The sequence below is a fragment of the Lissotriton helveticus genome, chromosome 1_1, assembly GCF_964261635.1.
Source record: "Lissotriton helveticus chromosome 1_1, aLisHel1.1, whole genome shotgun sequence".
NCBI lineage: Eukaryota > Metazoa > Chordata > Amphibia > Caudata > Salamandridae > Lissotriton > Lissotriton helveticus.
Window position 1 is genome coordinate 1,109,876,084 of NC_136057.1, and position 23,316 is coordinate 1,109,899,399.

Below are 23,316 nucleotides of genomic sequence, written 5' to 3' on the forward strand. Positions count from 1 at the left end.
CCAACATCATCTGCTATCTGTTGCATCTTTACAAGTGCAATCTGGCGTACACTTCCATTCGGATACATCTATCCGCCATAGCGGCTTATCTTCAGAACAGGCAGCACCTCTCTGTCTTCAGAGTGCCCGCCATTAAAGCCTTCCTTGAAGGTCTGAAAAGAGTCATTCCCCCAAGGACACCGCCAGCTCCAGTGTGGAACCTCAATGTCGTCCTCACCAGACTGATGGGACCACCATTTGAGCCACTGCACTCGTGTGAACTCCAGTTCCTTACGTGGAAAGTAGCTTTCCTTATAGCTATTACGTCTCTGAGGCGTGTCAGTGAGCTGCAGGCGCTCACAATCCAAGAGCCATTCATTCAAATTCATCCAAATAGGGTAGTGCTACGCACTAACCCCAAATTCCTTCCGAAGGTGGTGTCACAGTTTCATCTAAACCAAACTATTGACTTACCAGCATTCTTTCAAAACCCGCAAACGGTGGCGGAAAGAATGCTCCATACCTTAGATGTACGGAGGGCGTTGATGTACTACATAGACAGAACACAACCCTTTAGAAAGACAAAACAACTCTTTGTTGCCTTCGCACCACAACACAAAGGCAACCCAATTTCCAAAGCAGGGATAGCCAGGTGGATTGTTAAGTGCATCCAGATATGTTATCAAAAAGCCAAACGCACTTTAACAATACCCCCCAGAGCGCACTCCACACGCAAACTGGGGGCATCCATGGCTTTCCTAGGGAACATTCCTTTAGAGGATATTTGCAGAGCAGCCACGTGGGTCACACCACATACCTTCACAAAACACTACTGTGTTGATGTGCATTCCAAGCAGCAAGCAGCTGTAGGACAGGCTGTTCTCAAGACACTTTTTCAGGTTTCTGCAGCTGGCACGGGCAACCGCCGCTGATGGAGGGACTGCTATGTATTCTATGCTAAGATATGAATTTAGCAGCCCACATGCCTCGAACTGAATATGCTACTTACCAGTATGCATCTGTTCTTGGCATGTAGGGCTGCTAACATTCATATCGCCCACCCTCCTCCCCGGTGCCTGTCGCAGCTGCAGATATACTATTGTATTTATTCATTAGCATGGACATCCTTTACACTTTTCACTCCATCTTCTGCCACAATGGCGAAAAACAATCTGGGGATGGAGCCGATGCCCATGCGCACTGTAGTCCAGGGGAGGAGCCACCTATCTCAGGATACTTCGAAGACTCTTCCAGGACAACAATGTGCAATCATCCGAGCCCAACACTAGGCGGCGATCTAATGCTAAGATATGAATGTTAGCAGCCCTACATGCCAAGAACAGATGCATACTGGTAAGTAGCATATTCATTTACCTGCGTCAGTGCGTAGATATTACCAGTAACCCTGATCTCTTGAAACAGCCCTGAGGTGAGTAGTGGTTAACTCTAAATTAAAATTTGATCAAAAGTTCAGTTCCACAAACGCTCAACCTCTTTGCTGCTTACGGATGTGAGGAGGAGCATATAAATAATTTCTATTTCTTAGCTAAATTAGTGACTATACTTGCAACCTGTGTTTGATCTTCTGTCCCCAAAGCAGTTTGGAATGAAACAATAATTTAGGTGCCAGAAATGGTGCCTACTCCGGGAAGGTAAATTCATCACATGAGAACTGTCAGAAGATTACTGCAATATTACTGTACATCATTATTTAAAATAGTACATCTGTTTAGTGATTAAGGAACAACTTGTTAGTTTTAAAGAATTGCATGTCGGCATCACGTCCTTGTACAAATGCAAACTCTTTATGTTGAATATAATTTAAATGTCTGCGAAAGCGGCTATTGTTCTTCTGTACCTAAACATTTCTAAGTCTTATTCTGTACCCTAGTATTGCAAGGGAAACATACTGTTTTAGGAGTCTTTTTGCCCTGTTTAATGTGTTGTATTTGAGAAATGTGGAAGTCATTCTCATCAGATCACTGTTTGCTGTGGATAGGTACAAAAGGTGCTTTGCAATTTCCCCCATGACACTTGGGAATGATCCAATAAGCGCTTGATGAAGCAAATTGCCACCAATCCAAATTGGGAGGTCAATGCATGACTCACCTGCTGTACGCAGACGACCATCAGCATCATCTATCCATCTGACCTGCCTACACCGTAAGGAACGGGTTGGAAATAAACCAAACAAAAACCAAGTCCGTTACATTCGGACCAAAAACAAAACATCACGGCAGGTGGCATCTTAATGGAGCCTGGTTACATCACGGCAGTGAGTACAAATACCTGGGCATTCTCCTGGACACCCAAGTATCATTCATATCCTATCTGTACTCCATGAGAAACAAAGGCTGCAGCTTAATGCTTGCTCCCATCTGTCACTCAGAAATTGTTAGGACTGAGTCTAAACCCTCTTCTCAAGATGTTGAAAGCAAAGGTCATCCCAGCATTGACCTATAGAAGCGAAATCAGCTTGGGCAGGGAAGCCACCATGATGGTTACACTTGTTGCTCAAATCTATAAGCTGCCCTTCGCTTGTCAAAGAGAGCATCACCATAGCAAGTGAGACTTGAGTTTAACATCACTAAACAGTATTGGGCCAGAGGCCACGGGTGCGCTGTGCTCATGACGGAGTGGTTCCATCACGCCGCGGCCACTCCGCCCACGTGGCACTGATTCCCCGCCTGTGCAGGCAAATTAGTGAGTGGGCGGAGCCGTGACGGAACCACTCCATAAGCACAGCGCGCTAGTAACGAAGTGGTTCCGTCACAAGCATGGCGGCGCCGCGCGACCCCCCGCTCTCCCTCAGCTCCGCAGCGGAATTGCCGCTGCGGCCAAGGGGTTAAACCTCTGTCAGGCTTATACTTGCACCACATGTTTTTATGCACAGCCTAATCTGGTGCGAACTAGAGGGCTCTGGCTCACCCTCGCCCTACAGGCAATACCTAGATGATAAACTAATTGACTTTGCACTTACTGCGGCATGGGGCAAGCATCTCCCTCACCAAGTTTTTAAAAAACTCACTGCCGCCAGAGCAAAAGAAACGGTCAAAACTCAAGGATATTTCAACACTGAGCAAGTGCTCCCATGCACGGTCATTAATTAACTCCTACACCTTAAGCAAACAACTGAACTATATTACCTGCACACACCCGTTGTGGATAAAGGCCAGGTTAGTGGCACTATGACTGAGCGAGTGGGATAATGCGAGCTCATCTCCTGGCATGGCGCCACACAGAACCTTACGGCGTATATGCCGATTATGCGGATAGGAAAAGGAAACCTTAATTCATATTTCTTGCATCTGCCCTTTCCTGTTGCAGCAAAGAAAAATGCTCCTCCGCTGTGATTTTATTCGCCTAGAAGATTGCACCTGCCTGCGGGCAAAGTAGCCAGTCTGAATCCTTCCAACAGCATGTTAAATGTCAAAGTTGTTAACTTCTTCTGGATGGCAGCGGCCAAACTGTGTGAATCTAAGTGCTGCAACTTGAATACACCTTTTACCTGACATTGCACATTGTACTTTTTTTTCTACAGCACGTCACAAACAAAATTTGTAATACTCCATGTAATCAGACATTGCCTGTTTTTATAATGGGATGGTTTGGACTGAAAAACACCAGAACTATATGCCATAGTCAAACATGTGGCACTTTTTACTGTAGTGTTTTAAAATGGGCTGGTGTGTTTTAAAATGGGCTGTTTCTGGTTAATCCGTTATTTCGCTATGCACACTGCTCTGTTGAACGGGCCAAAAAGAGTGCCCCGACTTATGTGGCACCGTTCAAAAATGCTGCTTGGCACTTTTCACTTTGTATTGTTATATTATTCCGTTTGCCCTCACATTGTGTCATCATTCTAATAATAATAATAATTTATTTGCACAGTTAATTAAAACCAATGCAGTACAGTACAAATTATAAGATTAATACACAATATAAAATCACATATATATAAAACCATCATGGTATGATCATTTAAGCTCTGCTCATCATAAATATACAATCATATCAGCCTTTCAATTATGACTCAATATCTAAAATTAAACATGATTTGTGTTGCAAGGCAAGTTGGAACCAAGTAAAATCAAGATTCTGGCCCTGGCATTTTTTTCTCAACAGCCTTTAAGAATTTTACAAGGCTGCAGCTCAATTGAGGGTCCTGAGATGAAAAGCAGGTTATTACTGCGTTCCTTCGTGTACGTAGCCCAAGCCGAATGAAGTGTTGTTTTAAAAGAAGTTTCCTCTGCTCTTGCAATTTCTCGCAAGAGCACAATAAGTGAACCATATCTTCTTGTATATGACCACATAGCCGGCAAGACTGTCCTGCTTTCTTTTTCAACCAGTGTGGGAAGTGCTGGGTGCAGGGCAGCAGCCCTAATCTGTATTTTAAAAAACACATTTTTGTCTTTTTGGCATAGCCCAAACCTAAATAGTTTTGAGGAGCTTTTGCCGAATAAGAGTTCAGAGTCATCCAAGCATGCGTTCTTTTTAGAAAAACTGTTTTATCTTGTACCCACGACTGGTGTTTGATAGATTTCTTTGCCAGTTTGTTGAAGGTTTTATGATCTAAAGAGGATGCCCAGAGCTGTTCCAGCCCAGTGTTTACAAGACTTTGTGCAAGATATTTGGCTGCAGGCGATGTCGAATACTGCTCTATCTCCCTCCATAGATATTCGTTCAATGTTCCCTGTGCAGATTTTCTCACTTTGTCCCATACACAGATGTAGGCCCCCTGGCGTGCCAAGAGCTGTTGTTGGATACCAAACTCCAGCCTGATCTGGGCTGGGGAGGTCCGCTTGGGAAGGCTAAAGATGATTCTGTATGCGGCTATGATTGTGCTGTCAAGTATTGTTGCATCTATGCCTCGTAGTACCTCACTTCCATAGGTGATTGTAGGCAGTAGTTTAGCTCGGATGACTTGTACCAATGGTGTTAATGATGGACCAGATAGCTTATTGTTCAAGGTTTTTAAAGCAATTGCCAGGGCTATCCCTTTACCTTTGATGCAAGACCTTTGTGCACTGAATCTTCCGCCGTTATCAATTTTCACTCCTAAATATTTATATATTGCCATGTCTTTAATGCGAGATTTGTCCACAGCCACGTGAGGGTTCTTCTTTTACTTTTGTTGATGGTCATAGTTTGGGGTTTCTCAAGGTTAGCTTTTAGAACATTTGCCTCGGAATAGCTCTGAGTGATGTTCAGGAGTTTTTGAAGCCCTACTTTAGTGTGGCTTATAAGAACAATATCGTCCGCATATAAGAGACATGGTACATTAAGCCCTCCTAGTTTAGGGGCATGTGAGTTACAGGCAATCAAATTTGGCGCCAGGTCGCCCAAAAACAGATTGAACAGTGTTGGGGCAAGGACGCAGCCCTACTTAAGACCGTTGTTTGTCGGTATGCGCCTGGATAGCAGTGAGCCATCCCCCACCTTTATCCGTATCCAGGTCTCCGTGTGCAGATTAATTAGCAGGTCCAGCAGCGGTTTTGAGATCCCCCAGTTCTTTAGTTTAGACCACAGGAGATTCCGGTTGATGTTGTCGAAAGCCGCTTTGTAATCTATGTAGCAGAGATGTAGAGGCAGTTTTTTCGTCTCTGCCTTATCTATTAGTAGGCCCATGGTTAGAATATTAGTCGTCGTGCCCACTGTTTTAACAAAGCCTGTCTGATAGACCGGTATCAGCGATTTCTTTGCAGCCCATTCATGTAGTTCCTCCAGCAGTAGTCCTGCGAAGTACTTCGCCTCATTAGCTATTAGGGCCACTAGTTGGTAGTTTTGAGGAAGAGCCCTGTCCCCTGCTTTGTGTATTGGGGTTATAATAGAGCCCTTTCAGGAATCTGGCAAGATGTTCGAGCACCTGATTTCCAAAAAAAGGGGTTCGAGAGCTGCTGCCCAGTAACCCGCATCTTGCTTAAAGTGGATCGGGGGGATCCCATTAGGTCACGGAGCTCCTTCCCTTCTGCCTTTTTTAATTTGACATTCTATGCTGTGTTGGAGCTTTGAGATGTTGATAGGTTCAAATTTATCTTTAGTTTCCGTGCACAATTGGGTTTGTTGTGCGGTGTTGGCTTTGTCGACTATTCTATTATCTGATATAGGCAGGACCTGGTTTTTGGATGATTCTTGATTGAAGTGCGTGTCCAGATAGGATGCCCATGTTTCCTCTGTAATGTTTGATAAGACCCCCAAGTTTGCCGGACGTATCAGCGAGTTGATGGTTTTCCAGAACCTCGCCCCATCATTCTGTTTAATATCGGAGTGAAGTTTTGCCCACAAATTTTCCTCTGTCGATTTTGTTGCTTCCCATTTCAACTTTTTTAGTTTGGATTTCAATGTCCGAAGATGGATTTGCTTTGCTAATTCTTTAGGGTCCAGCTGTATTTCCCTCATTAGGTGGTATATCATGTTTTTCACTTCCTTAATTTTTTCTCTGTGTTCTCGTGATAGGATTTCAATTTTGCCGATCTTCGCAACTGCTTTGGGTTGTGTTGCGTAGTTGGACATCATATTTGTGAATTGTTCCCATTTTGTAACCTCGTTTAGTCCTGTGCGCTCCAAAAAGTGTTGTTGTGCACTTCCTATTAACATTTCACCCATTGCTACCGAATACTTAATTTTTTTAAAGTTAAAGGTATAGATGGACTCTTTTGGGCCGTTTGATCGCTCGAGTGTAGGTTTCACTATATTCAATACCATTTCCTGAGGGCAATGGTTACTGTCGATTTTTTTTTTTTCCTATCTGGAACGAGATTATATAATGAAAAAGAGGTAGTGAGATAAAAGTATAATCTAGTATGCTGTTTGACCTTGTAGAGTGATAAGTTGGGGCTGGCGGACTATCTCCCGTGAACCTACCATTTAGGGCTCTGATATTAAAATGTTCCAACTCTTCGAGTGTCTGTGCTCCTAGTTTTGTTTGTTTGGTTGTATGAAATTTCTCCTGTAGTGGTAGGTCCCAAAGTATGTTTTGAGCTAAGTTTGCCTCTTCTTGTGGCGTACCCATAAGGTTAAGGTTGAAATCCCCTGTGAGCACAATATTCGTTGTTGACCTTCCCATAAAACATTCTTCCATGAAGTTGTATAATTCCTTAACTGCTTTTTTTCCCCCTTTTGGATGGATGTAGGCATTGAAGAGCGTGTAGTCACCGATGGCTTCCGCCTCACCTTGGGGTGCTACGGCCAGCTTAATTGCAAGATTGGCTTCTGAAGAAGAGCCTATTTCTTCTATCCTGACAAAACTAGTGACTGATACGTAAATCGGTAGTCCGCCTTTGAGATGGCCATACTTAGCTGACCTTTTGGCCTCAGTGGAGAAACGTAGGTAACCTTGTAGGTGTGGAGGTTCGACTAGCCATGTCTCCTGCAGGGCCACTATGTCAAAAGATCTTATGTAGGCTATAAATTCTAAATCCTGCATATTGTTTGATAGACCATTGATGTTCCAGGAGCATATGCGCAGTTGGTTTAGCGTGTTCTCCCCGGGGTTTTGGTCGGATTGTCAGTTGCTGTTTTTTATAGTTCTCACAATCCGTCTTGGATCTTTCATCTCAGTTGAAACTACCCTGTCCACTCCTAAACAGCAGGTGATTTCGGTGTTCTCATTGCTACCTGTTCTACATGGCCCTGCCGCACCTCTAAGAACCGAGGTGTCATCATTCAAAAATGCCCCTATGCATTTAGATATTTTAAACTGTATTGTCGGCTTTTACAATGAGCTGGTTTTGGAGCTTGTAAACTTTGTTGTGCACTGAGCCCTATCGAGTATACTGTGTATTGTAAGGTGGTTTGGTTCCAGTCTCGGAAAGCAAACGATATTCACCCGGTTTACTCCGTTATTGCGCTTGTTCATTGGTCAATTGATTGAGCTATAAAGTATTCCCCGATTTACATGAGGCCGATCATAAATGCTGCTTAGCACTTGGTATTTTATTTTGGTCTGTCAGTTTTTACAAGGGGCTGTTTTAATATTTGTGTGCTGAGTTTTGTTCGGTATGTCCTAATATTTTGCCGTTCTAAGTCTTGTGTGCTGAACACTTGTAGCTTTTATGCCTGTTTGTTAAGATTTTAATTAACCGTACAATACAATCTTATCTAATCATTATAGACCTTAATCCTTCTGAAGGTCCACTATTACATTTAATTAACTTTTTTAAACTCCTGAAATGCTGGAATTCTATGTGGCCTGATGCCAGATGTGGCACATGCTGTCTTCCACTAGAAGAGAGTCCTTCGGTGCATAGCCTGTCATGGGCAAGATGCCGCACAACTTTGCATTTCTCGGTATGGTCTCCCAAAAGCTTAATCTTTTTAAATTGTCTTACATTCATACATGTTTGGGTCCCTTCCTTTACTTATTGAATGCCATAGAAGTAAAGAAAATCAGTCCATTTTCAGTGGATCCAAATTTAAGTTAGACTTTTGAAACCCCGGTACATTTTGGATCCGAGGAAAGTCCTTTGTCAGGGGGTATAATCTCTCAAATTAACAAGCATTTGTAATGCAATAGGTCTTGCATTTTCGAGAGTTAAAGCTATTGGCATTGTAAATGTGAGACCTATTTCATTTCAAAGAAGTGGGGTCATTGTCCTGGCCTGCTTGGAAAGTGAAAGCGCGCATTGCGCCGCGCGCTGAATGTTGCTGGAAAGCATGTCATGCATGCAGCTGTAGGAAAAACTCGTTAAAGAAAATAGTGCTTCAAAACTGCATTTTTTTATAAGAAAACGGTATGAATTGTAAATGAAAATGGTGCCTTTTAAATTCAAGTACTCTCAAATTCAAGTACCTTTTAAAGTATTAATGCTTTATTTTTAAGCGTTGCACTTCAGTGATAAGAGTCATAATACTGTATAAACTGGTCACGCGAAATGTATGTATTATTTTGGTATGTTATACTTTTATGGTCTAATCTGAACGGAGTAAAGTTATTTTGACTTGAATAGTGCTTACAGACTAAATAAGGCATACCATGTAACAACAGAAGTAAAAGGGCCAGTCGACATGGTATGTTACAAATGAACCCACGGTGTTAATAAGGAGGAACTAAAAACCTTATTAACGAATCAGAAGCCAGCATTTACAAAGGACAGTGACACAAGGCAATGAATAATATGGGCGGAGCTTCTAGTCCATACTCCATTTCAGTATTCCTGCAGAGCAGCACATGCGTTGGCCATGCTGGACCTAAACAAGCATTTGCAATGCAATAGGTCTTGCATTTGCGAGAGTTTAAGCTAACAGTATTTTAAATGGCAATGCCTTTTATTTATATTTTAAAACCCAAAACCTAAATAAAAGGCATTGTCATTTATGATGACAATAGCTCAAATTCGCGTAAATGCGAGACCTATTGCATTGCAAATGCTTGTTACAAGATCCTTTCAGAAATCAGCCCACCTGAACAGAACAGCTTCTCGGTGGACTGTATCAACCAGTTACTTTCCGCCAGCACCTGATTTCTCCACACACACACAGGCGCGCACACACTCTCACACACTCTCACACACACACACTCACACACACACACACACACACACACACACACACACACACACACACACACACACACACACACACACACACACACACACACACACGTGCTCACACACACACACAGGTGCTCACACACACATAGGCGCTCACACACATAGGCACACACCATACACAGGCACACACCATCACACCGTTCCCACTTAGTCCACCAGGTCAAGAAACTCATGAATCCAACACCACATACTACAATGCCTTCACGACGTATCGAGCTAAGATTCCTGGACGGGTGTGAGATCTTTTGGCAGATAGACAACTCGGCGGCAGACACCAAGGGTTAGCACGAACTCCACCCCTACAACGGATCACTCAGGGTTATCTTATGATCATTTTAATTTACCCAAGTTGCGATAGAGGACCGCCTACACCCCACCTACCCAGAACCCCTCATCAACTTCCAACATTGGAAAACCCACTCTACAAATCAAACCCTACTCAAGCCACTGAAATATCCAGTCCCCGACCGAGAGGGTCTGTCAGCTAAATGCACTATCACAGACATCTTCACCTGGCCTTGAAACCATCCTTTGCTCCTCTCAGAACACTCAGTGCCTAAAAGGGTTTGCTTGAGCTCTAAAGGTGCCTTCGGACAAGGACACCAGTCCAATACAGTGACACATTAGCAGTCACAAGGCTTTAAAAACATAAAATATTGTGGCTCTCGTCAGTATGCAACATGCACAATGAGCAATGACGTTACACTAAATGAAGTCGACGTGAAGTCACTGCCCTATCCAATTAAAATTGATTGCTAATAAGCACCACCCATTGAACGTAGCAATGCAAACTTTGTTGAAAGTAGAACATACAAACGGAAGCACATGGTAAAACTATTTTTGTCTGCACACAACACATTCATGACTAAGTCTGTGAAAGAAAAACATAGAAGGTTTTAAGCAATACATTAGTTTGCATTTAAGGTGATGAATTGACTCTTTTAGTTATTATGAACAAAGCACTGTTTGGGCCAACTATTTAAATAAAATAATGCTTACAGACTAAAAAAGGCTCACTGTGTAACCACCAAAGTAAAAGGATGAGGCGGGAGCCCACCCCGCGTTTCGCCGCCGCAGCCCAAGCTGTTCTGGAAGCCTTCTCCGGGCTGCTCTCAGAGCGAGCCGGAAGTCAGGCAACCTTGCCCGGGACATGGGCGGGGCATGGAGCGCACGGCCAGGGCTCCCGTGAGCTGAGGGAGCCACGCGTGTTGCAGCCCGCGTGGACAAGCGAGGCGGGAGCCCACCCCGCACTGGCAAGCAGTAGAGGAAGTCCGGCGGGAGCCCAGCCCGCCGTCGCGAATGCTGCATGGTGCGGTCGGGGCAGGATTTCAGGTGGGGCTCCTGTGAGCAAGACGGAGCCCCGTGTGTTGCTGCAGTGACCGGTGAAGAGGTGAGACCAGCCGGAGAGCAGCGTACAGTCCCCACAAGAGCCGGTGAGTAGGGTGAGGCATGCTGTACGTGGTAAGCGTGCCACGCCTGAGCAGGAGATGTGCACGTGTATAGATCTCGCTAGTGAAAGCAGGAAGCGCGTAAACGCGGCGCCAGCTATACACGTGCACATCCCCTGTCCTGCAAGTTAATCTAATGCTGTGGTGCATGTTAACAGGCGCGTTTATAATTGCAGTGCTTCCTGTGCGTGCACATGTCCTGTCTCCCTTCCAAAGCAAGTCCATAACAATAGATCTCGCTTGCGACAGCGCTTTCACGCTGCGTCGCTAGGCGAGACCTAAAAATGTGCTGTAAAAGAACACAAATGTGTACAGAATGTAACTTCATTTTAGTCCTATAAATATAAAGCATACAACACCATTGTATAACTGTTTTGTATGGCAGTGTAAAAAACAGACCTTAACAAATTCATATCAAAACACATAGAAGGCAACCATTGAATTAACAACAGTACAAAAGAACAGTATCACGGAAGGATATATGTAGTACCGTGGAAAGTACTGACCTGGTAATAAGACGTAACTTTAGGCTGACCTGGTTATGTAGGAAAAGACAATATGCCGCCAGGTAGAAATGCTGATGATTCGATGCAGCACATATAGTCTGGTTGCTTCGGAATAAGTGTACCTGGTATAAATCATCTCATTTCTAACCCCAGGACAGCCTCACGGGTGACTGTGTTGGGGGACCAAATTATCAAGGATTTTCCTGAGAATTTTCGCATTGGCAAAGTTTGCCGTATGATTAGGCTACTGTGTTTTCTTTTTAGTAATGCCGAGCTCACATTTTTTATCTAAAAAAATAATAATAATTTGGTTTGACACTCTTGGCAACCTGGTTCCACTATTCCTTTAGAAGCCATCCATGCAGGGGATTGTTACTTGAGACGAGCACATTCAACCGTCATTTTCGGACCCTCAGTGGAATTTAGTTTTAGATACATTAAAGGGATATGCTGTGGTTTCTGAAGGTCTTACAAGTGTTTTTGTACTCCAGGTGAGTCACACTGATTTTGTACGGTTCGCCTTGACCATGTATTAATTGTTCACATATGAGGCCTGACGAATTTTTGCATACATGTTGTTCCATACCCAGTCCTGATGAAGACCCCCCAGTAGATGTAATGGAATAACACACCTCTTTCAAGGGTGAAACATTGACTATTTTGTATGCTGCCTGCCTTGTAACTTCTCCTTGCCAAGCATATACAAACATATGACTATTAGTCAGTTGAAGAGAGGGTACGAATTATGATACTTCTGTACATTCATAATATACCACTATGTTTCACAAAGAAACAAAATTGATTTTAGACACATTGTTGACTGTTCAGCCATCTGTCCATGTTTTAAACTGAGTTGCTCTGTACTGCATGACCAGATCAGCACAAACATCCGTACTTTCATTTGTACTACATGTATCCTTTCAGAAACTGTTTTTTGAGAATTTGGCTGATTCCGAGGTTGATTTATTCGTTTAAATGGGATATGATGTCATTATGGTCTTCTTTTTTCTTTTTTACATTTTTACATTGCAGCAAAAAAGAGTCATGCATTGTAGCTGATGTTGATTTAACCACAAATAAGTTACTTTAATTATACATTGATTTTCCTTAACAGCTATTTTTACATGTGTTACATTATACCTCCTGACAGAGAACCTTCCACTGGTCCAAAATGCATTGAGGTTTCAAAAGGCATACTTAAAGTTGAATCCATGATTGAAATTATGAACCTTTGAACTTCAGTGACATTTACTAAATAAATTAAGTGACCCAAATATATCAACATATGTGACTATTTGAAAAGTTTAAGCTTTTGGGTGACCATGTTGAGAATAAGAGTTTTGAGGCCTCTTGCCCATGAAAGGTTGTGCTGCAATGGGCTCTCTTGCAGCAGAAGGCACCATGTGCCACTCACTTAATGTATCACATGCCAGGGGATACTCTCTGGTAGTGCATACAAAAATGGCTTTGTAATGAGAGAGGATTTGTTGAACACGGTGTGCAACCAAAAGTGATGTATAGTTTTCCCCACAATGGATTCTAGATGTCAAAGCATTTCATCCGTGGGTTCAGGAGAACAACTTAATTAGAATTGTGTTCTTTTTATTTTGTTATCTCCAAGCACATTTTTAATTTGTTATTTTCCCTTCCAGGTATTTACAAATGCATTCTTACTCACAAGAAGTTGGGCATCACCAAAGAACAGCTTGCTGGAAAAGTGTTACCTCATCTCATTCCACTCAGCATTGATAATAATCTAAATCTCAGCCAGGTAAATAATGTATTTGTGATTCATTGTCACCCTGTTATGTTGCTGAATTCATTTTTGAAAAAAATATAAAAACTTTGTTTTTAAAACAGCATGTTATCTTTTCGTCATCAATGACAGAAACACAGACGATTGGACAGCTAGTGGGGGCTAGACTGGAAACGCACCGACGCCTGCTGGACATTGAGAGCAAGTTAAATGTACTGGAGAGGGAGGCAGTGTCTGACCCGGATGCACGAGAGAGATTACAATCTACTCACATAGACCATGCGGAGACGCTAAAGACGTTGCGGACGATAGACTACAGGGCGTACCTCCAACAGAAACACACTGAAGCGGACAGAGCGGGCACACTATTTGCCTACATAGTACAGGACAGACCTGACACACCATGCATTTCCAGTATCCGCACCCTGGCAGGACAGGTAGTGCACACACAAGGCAAAATAAATGCTGCCTTCCATGAACACTTAGAGACGCGTTATGCCTCCCCCGCCCCAGTGGAAGGATCCTTGATTACCGACTTCTTCAGAGACCTTCCCTTCCCGGTTTTACCGGAGGACGTTCAGAAAGATATTGATGGCTTTATTACTCAACAGGAAATCCGCGCTGCGATAAAGGGTTTAAACCGTAACAAGACTCCCAGAATGGACGGGCTCCCCTTTGAATTTTATCTTTTGTACTCTGAGTCCCTAGTTCCCGCACTGGAGGCTGTCTACAAGACGGCCTTTGAGACTGGCCATCTGCCAGATTCCACCATGCAGTCGCTTGTCATGTCCATACCCAAACCGGGGCGAGACGGTTTGGAGATGTCTAATTCTCCAGTATTGGGGTGTCTTTCATAGATTCACATGCCTGAATCATTCCCCGTCGTCGGAGTGGGAGTCCCACGGTACATAAAAAAGCAATAATATGCCTATAATAAACCAAAAACCTTGGTAATAACCAACCAGGAAGTAAAGTAGCCCTAAGCTACAGTGTAAAAACTTCCACACTCATGACTATCCTAGCCATTTTGTATAGGCCAAACTGCAGCCAATCAGGTGACCGCACCCACCAGAATGTTCTCCCCAGAGGCTCAGGCTCTCAGATTTTTCTACCGCACGTCGTGTGAAGGGAGTCTCCCTGAGCTCTGTTCAGTACTTCACAACCCAGGCAGCAGCAACAGCAGTATCCATATGAACGGATATAACAGCAGTTCTACTCATGACCACCACAGAAAAGCAAGGCCCAACCAAAGGGAAAGGACACCGAATGACACAGACAATTTTCAAGCACCAAATACCAATATATAGACCGCAAACGTATTGGGCCTTGTGGCAAGCATTATCTCTACCTTCTACAACAACTGGAAGACATTCACTACAGACAAATCGGTGCTGGGCATGTTTCAGTATGGTCATACTTTGGAGTTTATGCAAACCATGCTACAGAAAGGAGATTTTGATTATTTTTTTCAAAATATGATAAAAATGACGTATTTCATTCCAGGTACTTCCTCTTAATGAAAACTGCAATACAGTGAAGGGCCATTCTAGATCTGCACCAACTCAATCTCTTTCTAAGGAAACATCATTCATTCAGAATGGTGACACTCCAGGAAGTATTACCCTTTCTTCTGCTTATATGGCATCATTTGATTTCAAAGATGCTATTTCTACTTTCTCATTCATAGAAAACAATGCAAGTTCAAAGATTTGAGGTAGCTGGCTGCCGCTACCAATGTAGAGTCCTTCCCTTTGTCCTATTCGCCCCCACAATCATTACCAAATGCATGGCTCCAGTCGCAGCCCACCTTTGATGCAGAGACATGAGATCTACCTTTATCTAGATCACAGGATGCTCATGGGCTCATCCATAAGCTCTGCAAACCACTTGATGGCAGCCTGTATCAGATGTAAGTCTCTAGGTTGCCAGCTGAACAAATGCAAGACTCCTCCAACGCTTTAAAAAAAGATTCACTTCTTAGACTCAATAATAGGCACTGCAGAATCAAAAGCATTTTCTTTGATGGATAGACAAATAGCTTTATTTAAGCTGGCAAAACAGATGCTGTTACAGGAGGAAGTAAAAGTGCACAATCCAAAGAGACTTCGAGGCATGATGTCCTCATGCTTAGTGTTAATACCATTTTGCACATTGTAAAAGCGAACAGTGCAGGAGGAATTAGACAAACAGCAAACTCAAATTGCCGGCTCCTTCAAAGACAAGGAAGCCGTAACTGCAAAAGTGAAACAAGCACTCCTCTGGTGCATGTCACAAGACAATACACGTTCAGGATTCACATTCCTTCGACCACAGTGCCAATTTGTGGTCAACTCAGATGCCTCAATGGAAGGATGGGGAGATCAAATACAAGACCTTTCTACCAAGGGGATGCAGGCACCAAAGGAGAAACGTATACACTTCAACATGCTCTTGCTCAGAGCAGTCGGAAGAGGGATTCAGTTCTTTTTCTCTCATATCCACAAGTTGGTCGAACTGATAACATCCCCAAAATGTTTGATATAAGCAAGCAGGGTGGAGCACATTTTCGAATTTTGTCATCAGAAACTAAAAATTATGGCATTGGGAAATTTATAAAAGAATAACCCTTATAGCAGTACAACTCCCATGTACGAGTAACGATCAAGCAGACTACCTCAATAGAATGCTACAGGATTGCCACAGTGGGATTTGAAGGACAGTGTCCTGAAAGAAATATCCCAGATCCGTGGGAAACCAGATCTACGAGAGACATCAATAAATGCCTCTTTTACACAAACCAGCATCCACAGCCAAACTCATGGGTGAATGCTCTTTTGAAAGGATGATACAAGATGTTTGCCTATGCTTTTCCGCTGATTCGCCTCCTGCCAAAAGTTATTTCCAAAATGATGGCTGATCCTCATTGTCCTTACCCTGTTAGGACGTGCTGCTTTTCAGACATGCTACAACTACCTCAGAGACGCCACATACTGCTGGAGTCAACACAGGTTGTTCTCTTATTCAGATGTTGGGCCAGGTGCTTCACCACAACTTGCAACTTATTAAGTCTACACAGACAAGGTATCTGCTTACACTAAACACAATTGCTTGTGCAGCATCTGTTTGTAATATTCTTTCCGCCTCTTTACAGGATCTGATGCCCAGGAGCCGGCAAATGGGCTAAATCCATTTTCTCCTAGCATAAATATAGGCCCGGCAGACTAACACATGTACTTCATTCTCTTTAGCCTGTGTGGCAGATATCACAACAACTATTGTTTTCATTTTCTACACTACGCATCCATTTAGCAGTGTTGGCATTAATTTGTAATATGCCGTAGCAGAATTTGAGGTAAAGAGATTTGGCAAGTGGTGGTTGTATTTTATCCATGAAAAGCTCAAATTTGCTGTGTGACTTTATATTTAGGTACCTTATGGATAAGGTGCCTAGTCTAGAGTTGTGGGACAAGGAATCATGGACAAACGTCCAATATGTCTGTTTCAGCAATTTTTTTGATACCAAAGTCAAACTTTCAGGGTCCTCCCAAAACTGCTTTAATCCCAGTTTGTACAACCAACCCTGAATATGATTCAACCATGCCAGCCTTGTGCTATTTCTGATTTTAAAAATTTCCTCTAGGCCTTCCCTATAATGAAGAAGCTCATCGGTTGACCACAGACGGACACAAAACAATAATGGCCGCAGAGCCGCATGATCATCAGTGCGGTGAATGTTTAGATCCGTTACTACGGGTATTAAAGGTGTACGCTTGGGGATACTTAGTAGCGTCCTAAGAAATATATTCTCTTGTACCATAAAGGTATTCTTTATTGCGTAACCCCATAGTTCAGCCCCATAAAGGCAAGCAGATTGTGCCCTGTACTTATATAGCTCCAGTGCAGGGGAGACAACTTTAGATTGGCTACTTCTATGCTTCCTCATTATTGGGACTGAATTTTGGCTTAACATTGTTTTGCTTTTGTCTAACTGTGGTCTCCAATTCAATTTAGTGTCTAGGGTAATACCTAAGTAATTAAAACTTGGCACATATTCTATCCTCTCATTTGTGACAGTTAAATTTTCTCTAAAAACTTTGTGAGGGTTAACTGCCATGTATTTCGTTTTGGTAGAATTAAATTCCAGGCCCTTTTGTTCACAGTAAATTTAGTATTGAGTAAGTTTTGTAGACCTTTGGGCGTTTGAGATATCAAGATCGTATCGTCGGCAAATAGAAGTGCCGGTACTGGTACCACCCCAACTTGGGAGAATCATGTTCGCAGCCCAAGAGATATTCGAGGATGTCGTTCACATACAACGAAAACAACGTAGGGGCCAGCACACACCCTTATCTTATACCCCTATTTACTTGTATACCATCTGTGAGTTCGTCATTTTGCCCCCATCAAACCCTGGCAAAATTACCCTTGTGAAGTCTGATAATCTGCACGAGGATTTCCCCTGAGACACCCAGATCCCTTAAAAATGTCCACAGGAGATTTCTGGGCACAAGGTCAAAGGCTGCCTTAAGATCCACAAAAGCAATATACAAATGCGCTTTCTTAATTGTGATTACTTCCAAATTATACAAAGAAATCTAAAAACCTGGTTGATTGTGCTAATTTTTTCTCTAAAACCTGCTTGGTACTTGGTTAGGATGCTATTTTCCCCAATCCAAATTCTCAATTTGTTTAAAATTTGGCGTGCATAAACCTTTTGCAAGACATCGATTAAAATAATCGACCGATAATGCGCCGGGTCACGGCGATTGCCCTTTTGGAAAATAGTTACAATCTCTGCACCCCGCCATGTTTCGGGAATCTGTGCACCCGATGCAACAGCATTACACAGGAGGTAATGTAGGGAGCCCAAATCTCCTTCACGTGTCTCCATAGGTCACCTGGTATTTTATCGGCCCCAGGTGCCTTCTCTGGTTTTTTGCACTTATTGCAGCTAACGTTTTTACAATACTAAAACACAGGGGTGGCTCATTTGAGTTACTGACAAGTTCATCGATATTATAATTTGCATCATTATTAGCTGTCGAATAGAGATGTGAAAAGTGTGTTACCCAGGTATTTGCATCAAAGAAAAGATCCTTGTTTCAAACCCCTTTTCTATTACCTTTAGATATTAACCTCCAAAACATAGCTTGGTCATTTGATTTACATGTATTTATCAGCTCGGACCAAATGTTATAGTCCCTGCTTTTCCTTGCCTTACACAATACCTCCTTGTAATACCTCCTTTTTCCCCTTCCGAATTACAATATCCTTACTTTTTATTGCCGCGATCAAATCTTTTTTTGCATTTTTTTGCATTACGGCAATCTTTATTATACAAAGGATTCTCTAGGGTGGGTAAGTCAGATGTTCCCTTTTTTGATGGCTTTGAAGTCTTACTTAATATTGGTTCAAGTCCCTCTACCATGTTGTCATGCATCTTCATGATTGTAATCTCTGTTAACGGTAAATTAATGTATGGGGAGACTATTTCTATGTATGTCTCATAAATCTTTTTAACAGTCTCTTCATTACCTAATACCACAGGCCATTTAAGTGCTCTGCGGTTATTTGAGAGTACAGGTTCAATTGGGGTGTAGCTAGGGTCACTTCCTCCTAGGGGATTTAGCCGAATGAGGGAAGCAGAGAGCGTCAAGCACAAAGGGTAGTGATTGCTCTCCATTCGATCTTCAAGTACTAGATCGTACACCATAGGCCAGAGTGGAATCAAAACCAGTATGTAATCTATATAGCTTTTAGAACTACCCCGCCTAAATGTTGGCTGGTTTGGGCTGTTAGAAGGTAGGTGCCCATTGCAGGCACGTAGTTCGTGGGCTGAGACTAACCACAATAACTGCGCTACAGCACATGTGCAGAGCACTGCCGGATTGCTTTCCAGTGTTGGAATATTGTTTACCCTATCCTCATCCTCAAAATTATTTTCAAATCCAGCCACCGGTTCAAATTTACGATTGAAGTCTCCCCCAATAATTACCAGAGCACTCTGGTTGATCGTATTTAATATGTAATCCAGGTGCTCAATGACATCCAATTCTTTGCTCGCTACACTTGGTCTACTATATACATTAATATTATAAACTTCCCTTTTATCTGGAGCTAGGAACTGGACTCCCAATATATCTTGACTAGGAGTTTCAATTCGCTTAAAGTCGGTGCCTAAATTGATTTTTATCCAAATAACAAGCCCTCCCGAGGGTCTTCCTCTCACTGAGGGGGTGGCAGGTACACTAAAAGTTTTATAACCTATTTTATGAGGGCTTTCCACAGCCCATGTTTCCTGAAACAGGACTATTTCGCTCTGGCCAATATAATCTTGCCATGTTGGGTCCCATTGATTTTTCCTAATCCCCGCAATGTTCCAAGAGATTAATTTTATCTTTAATTTACACTCTTCACCAATCAGATCACTTTTTAAATTCTCACTTCTATTTTCTATCCATTGGGCATGCTCACAATTGTTGCCCACATCGTTAGCTACATTGTGATTTGATATGACTTTGACAGCTTGGTTTTTTGTTAAATCTTTCTGGTCATACATTTTATTCATACCTGCTTTGTGCTCTAAAAGCCCACCACGGGTCCTGCATGCATTCTCATTCTCGATATTGTTAAAGTTCGCGATCAGGGCCTTTACATGAATACTAGAGGGGGCTTCTGAGGCCATTTTATCAATGGCTATAATACTTATCTCTATAGGATCAGTTAGGATATCCCCGTGATTCTCTGCCTCTACATCATCATCATTGATTTTTAGATCTTAAATCATTGGTGGCAGCTAGGATAACCTTATCCTGCCCAGTTCCAGATAGTTGTCAATCCTGAGAATCTAAGTCTGACAATGCCTGGAATCTGTTATTTTGTACCACTGGTGAAAATCCCCCATCTCTGTTCCCCCTTTCCGGCCTATACAAGTATCCTAAAGGGAGAGAGCTAATCTCCATTTTAGGTGCAAAGGTTGCATCATGATGGCGTAGTAGATAGTGAACAACCCTTGGCCTACGGAAATTAACCACAATGCAGTCTCCTCTTATAGTCTTAGCGGATTGCCCTATCCACCCTACTCTCCTAACCATTAAAATCTCATTAGCATCTGCTAGGTGGAAGTTCTTGTGTCTTGCCAGCCAATCTACAGTTTTGTTCCTTAGGTCAACCCAATTTTCTTTCTGCACCTTCCTTAGTGCCGGGACACCGGTCAAAATTAAAACATACCTGCATGATGCTGGAGGGAGTCGCAGCGTCTCCTTATTGGGAGCCAAAGAATCCCTAGATTCCTTTGCTCTCTTGTTTCATGTGGGAGCACTAGCACAATTAATCCCATCTGAAGTTATCTCTTGCCCTTTTGTGAGCCCTGTGTGGATCTTGTCTTTAGCCCTGCAGGTATTGCACTCACATTATCTCTCCCAATATTTTTTGTAATTGTTTTATCATTTATTTTAAGAATGTTCCCTTCTTGGACGGCAGATGAACAATTACCCTTCATTAACCTTATAGCTTCTCTATCCTCTCCAGTTGATAGCTGGCCCATAATGTTACTCATTAGGGTGTTAAATGCAGACTCAAGCACACTAATTTTGTCCCACAGCATAGAGAAGTTTTTTCAGCCAGGTCACAAATGCATGTTAAGGCTGCTCCCAGTCAGGATCGTTTGCTCCCACGGGAAGGTCAGTCATAACTTCCTTTGAGTTGGTATTACCTATACTCCTTCTTAATGGGGGTAGAGTCGTCTCAGTTTGCGTACCAACTGAAGTCGTTTTTATAGGAGAAAGAGAACCAGTGTTTTCCTTGCCCTTCCTTTTCTTGCCCCAATGTCCTGCTTTCTTTTATCCGTCTATGGCTCATTTTTGTATGCAACCGCATTTTTTGCTGTCCTAGCCCTGGTAGCTCTATTCAGAGCTACTGGAGTACTCAATATCACATCGGAGGAGGAAGGTGAGGGAATGGTGCTGGATAAAGCACTTGTGACAGTATTGGGTAGAAGCTCCTGGTCAACAACCCCCAGTACAGGTGAAGAGGCACCAGTTATTAGGTGTCTCTGTAATGTAGCGGAATCTAAAGAAAGGCGCCATTCTGTCAGATGAATTTCATGGGTTAGGAGAGATTCTGCCCTTACTAAAAAAGCATCTAGTGTACCAGCTACCCCCTTCCGTTTTTCCATTTTTTCCCTTTTTCCCCTTTTTGTCCTTTGAACAAAACAGTACCTTGGATATTCTTATGGACCGAAATGTTCACGATGATGGAACAGGAAAACTGAACTCCTCAGAGATGTGGCCCAGCCCAGCCTCTTCCTGCCGCTGACTGGTCCGCCCTTGGCCCGGGCAGCACCCGGTCACGCCCGCGCGCGTCCCCCACTGCAGGAGCCCTTGTGCGGTTTTAAGCGCCTCCTGGCGCTTCTCTATGACGCAGTTGGTATGCGCCACCTGGGGGACGCAGGGAGTTGTTGTCCCCAGCACCCACGTGTCCCGCGTCTCCGCTGGCTGGTTTGTGGCAGCTGGGCAGCGTTGCAGTCCCCTTGGACTGGTTCAGGTAAGGCTCGGTGAATTGAATGAACAACAGCAGCAGAACGATTTGAAAAGGGACCCGCGTTGCGGGAGCACTTGTGCGGTTTTAAGCGCCTCCTGGCGCTTCTCTATGACGCAGTTGATTTGCGCCACCTGGGGACGCTGGATGTTGTGGTACCCAGCAACCACGTGTCTCGCGTCTCCGCTGGCTGGTTTGCGGCAGCTGGGCAGCATTGCAGTCCCCTTGGACTGGTTCAGGTAAGGCTCGGTGAATTGAAGGAACAGCAGTAGCAGAACGATTTGAAAAGGGACCTGTTCTGCGGGAGCCCTTGTGCTGTTTTAAGCACCTCCTGGCGCTTCTCTATGAAACAGTTGGTATGCGCCACCTGGTGGACGCTGGGAGTTGTGGTCCCCAGCACCAACGTCCCCCGCGTCTCCCCTGGGTGGTTTGCGGCAGCTAGGCAGCGTTGCAGTCCCCTTGGACTGGTTCAGGTAAGGCTCGGTGAATTGAAGGAACAACAGCAGCAGAACGATTTGAAAAGGGACCTGCACTGCAGGAGCCCTTGTGCGGTTTTAAGCGCCTCCTGGCGCTTCTCTATGACGCAGTTGGTATGCGCCACCTGGGGGACTCTTGGAGTTGTCGTCCCCAGCACCCACGTCTCCTGCGTCTCTGCTGGCTGGATTGCGGCAGCTAGGCAGCGTTGCAATCCCCTTGGACTGGTTCAGGTAATGCTTGGTGAATTGAAGGAACAACAGCATCAGAACAATTTGAAAAGGGACCCCTTGGCATTTGATTTACCTATAAGTTCATATTAAAGTACACTACATGTGCCCAGAGCCTGTAAATTAAATGCTACTAGTGGGTTTGCAGCACTGTTTGTACCACCCACTCCTGTAGCCCTTTAAACATGTCTTAGGTCTCCCACTGAAAGCCTGTGTATGCAGTTTTAGACTGCCATGTCGACCTGGCAAGTTAACCCTTTTGCCTGGCCCAAACCTCCAAACTTCCTTTCAAATACATACAAGTCACCCCTAAGGTAGGCCCTAGACATCCCAAGGGCAGGGTGCAGTGTATTTAAAAAGAAGGATATGTACATTTAAGCTTTACATGTCTTGGTAGTGAAAACCCCCTGAATTTCTTTTTCACTACTGGAAGGCCTATCTCTCCCATAGATTGACATTGGTATTACCTGATTACATTTTATAAGTGTAATTTCCAATTGGGAAGATATGGGAAGCCCAAGATTTGTGTCTCTGAAATCCAGATCCAAATTTAGTACGTTTATTACTAAGACAAGAAAAGTTGGACATACAAACACCTCAAGACGAGAGTGGGGAAATATATTGACACTAATACAAAACCAAATCTACGAGTGAAATGTATACGATGCAACATGCATAGAATGACCAATCTGGGGACAAAAGATAATCGAACCAACACCAGTTGCCCCCTTCATTTGTGGTTCATAATTAAAAAGCATTAGTCTGTCCCTACACTACCACTAGCGTGACATCCCTACTTAGCAGTTCCCAGGCAAGTTCCACAAAGGTGTCTGCACGAGAAGGCTTCCTAAAAAG

At 43.4% G+C, this 23,316-nt stretch overlaps 1 protein-coding gene across 3 annotated transcripts in view; it reads left to right on the plus strand.

The window, feature by feature from the left end:
- The window catches only part of SCYL2 (SCY1 like pseudokinase 2), a 366,719-nt gene that overhangs the window by 253,102 nt on the left and 90,301 nt on the right, over window positions 1–23,316 (plus strand). For all 3 annotated transcript variants that reach the window (XM_078678675.1, XM_078678685.1, XM_078678690.1), the window contains one exon: window positions 13,137–13,255. In XM_078678675.1, coding sequence (XP_078534801.1) covers window positions 13,137–13,255 — 119 coding nt within the window. The remainder of the gene's footprint in view (window positions 1–13,136; window positions 13,256–23,316) is intronic.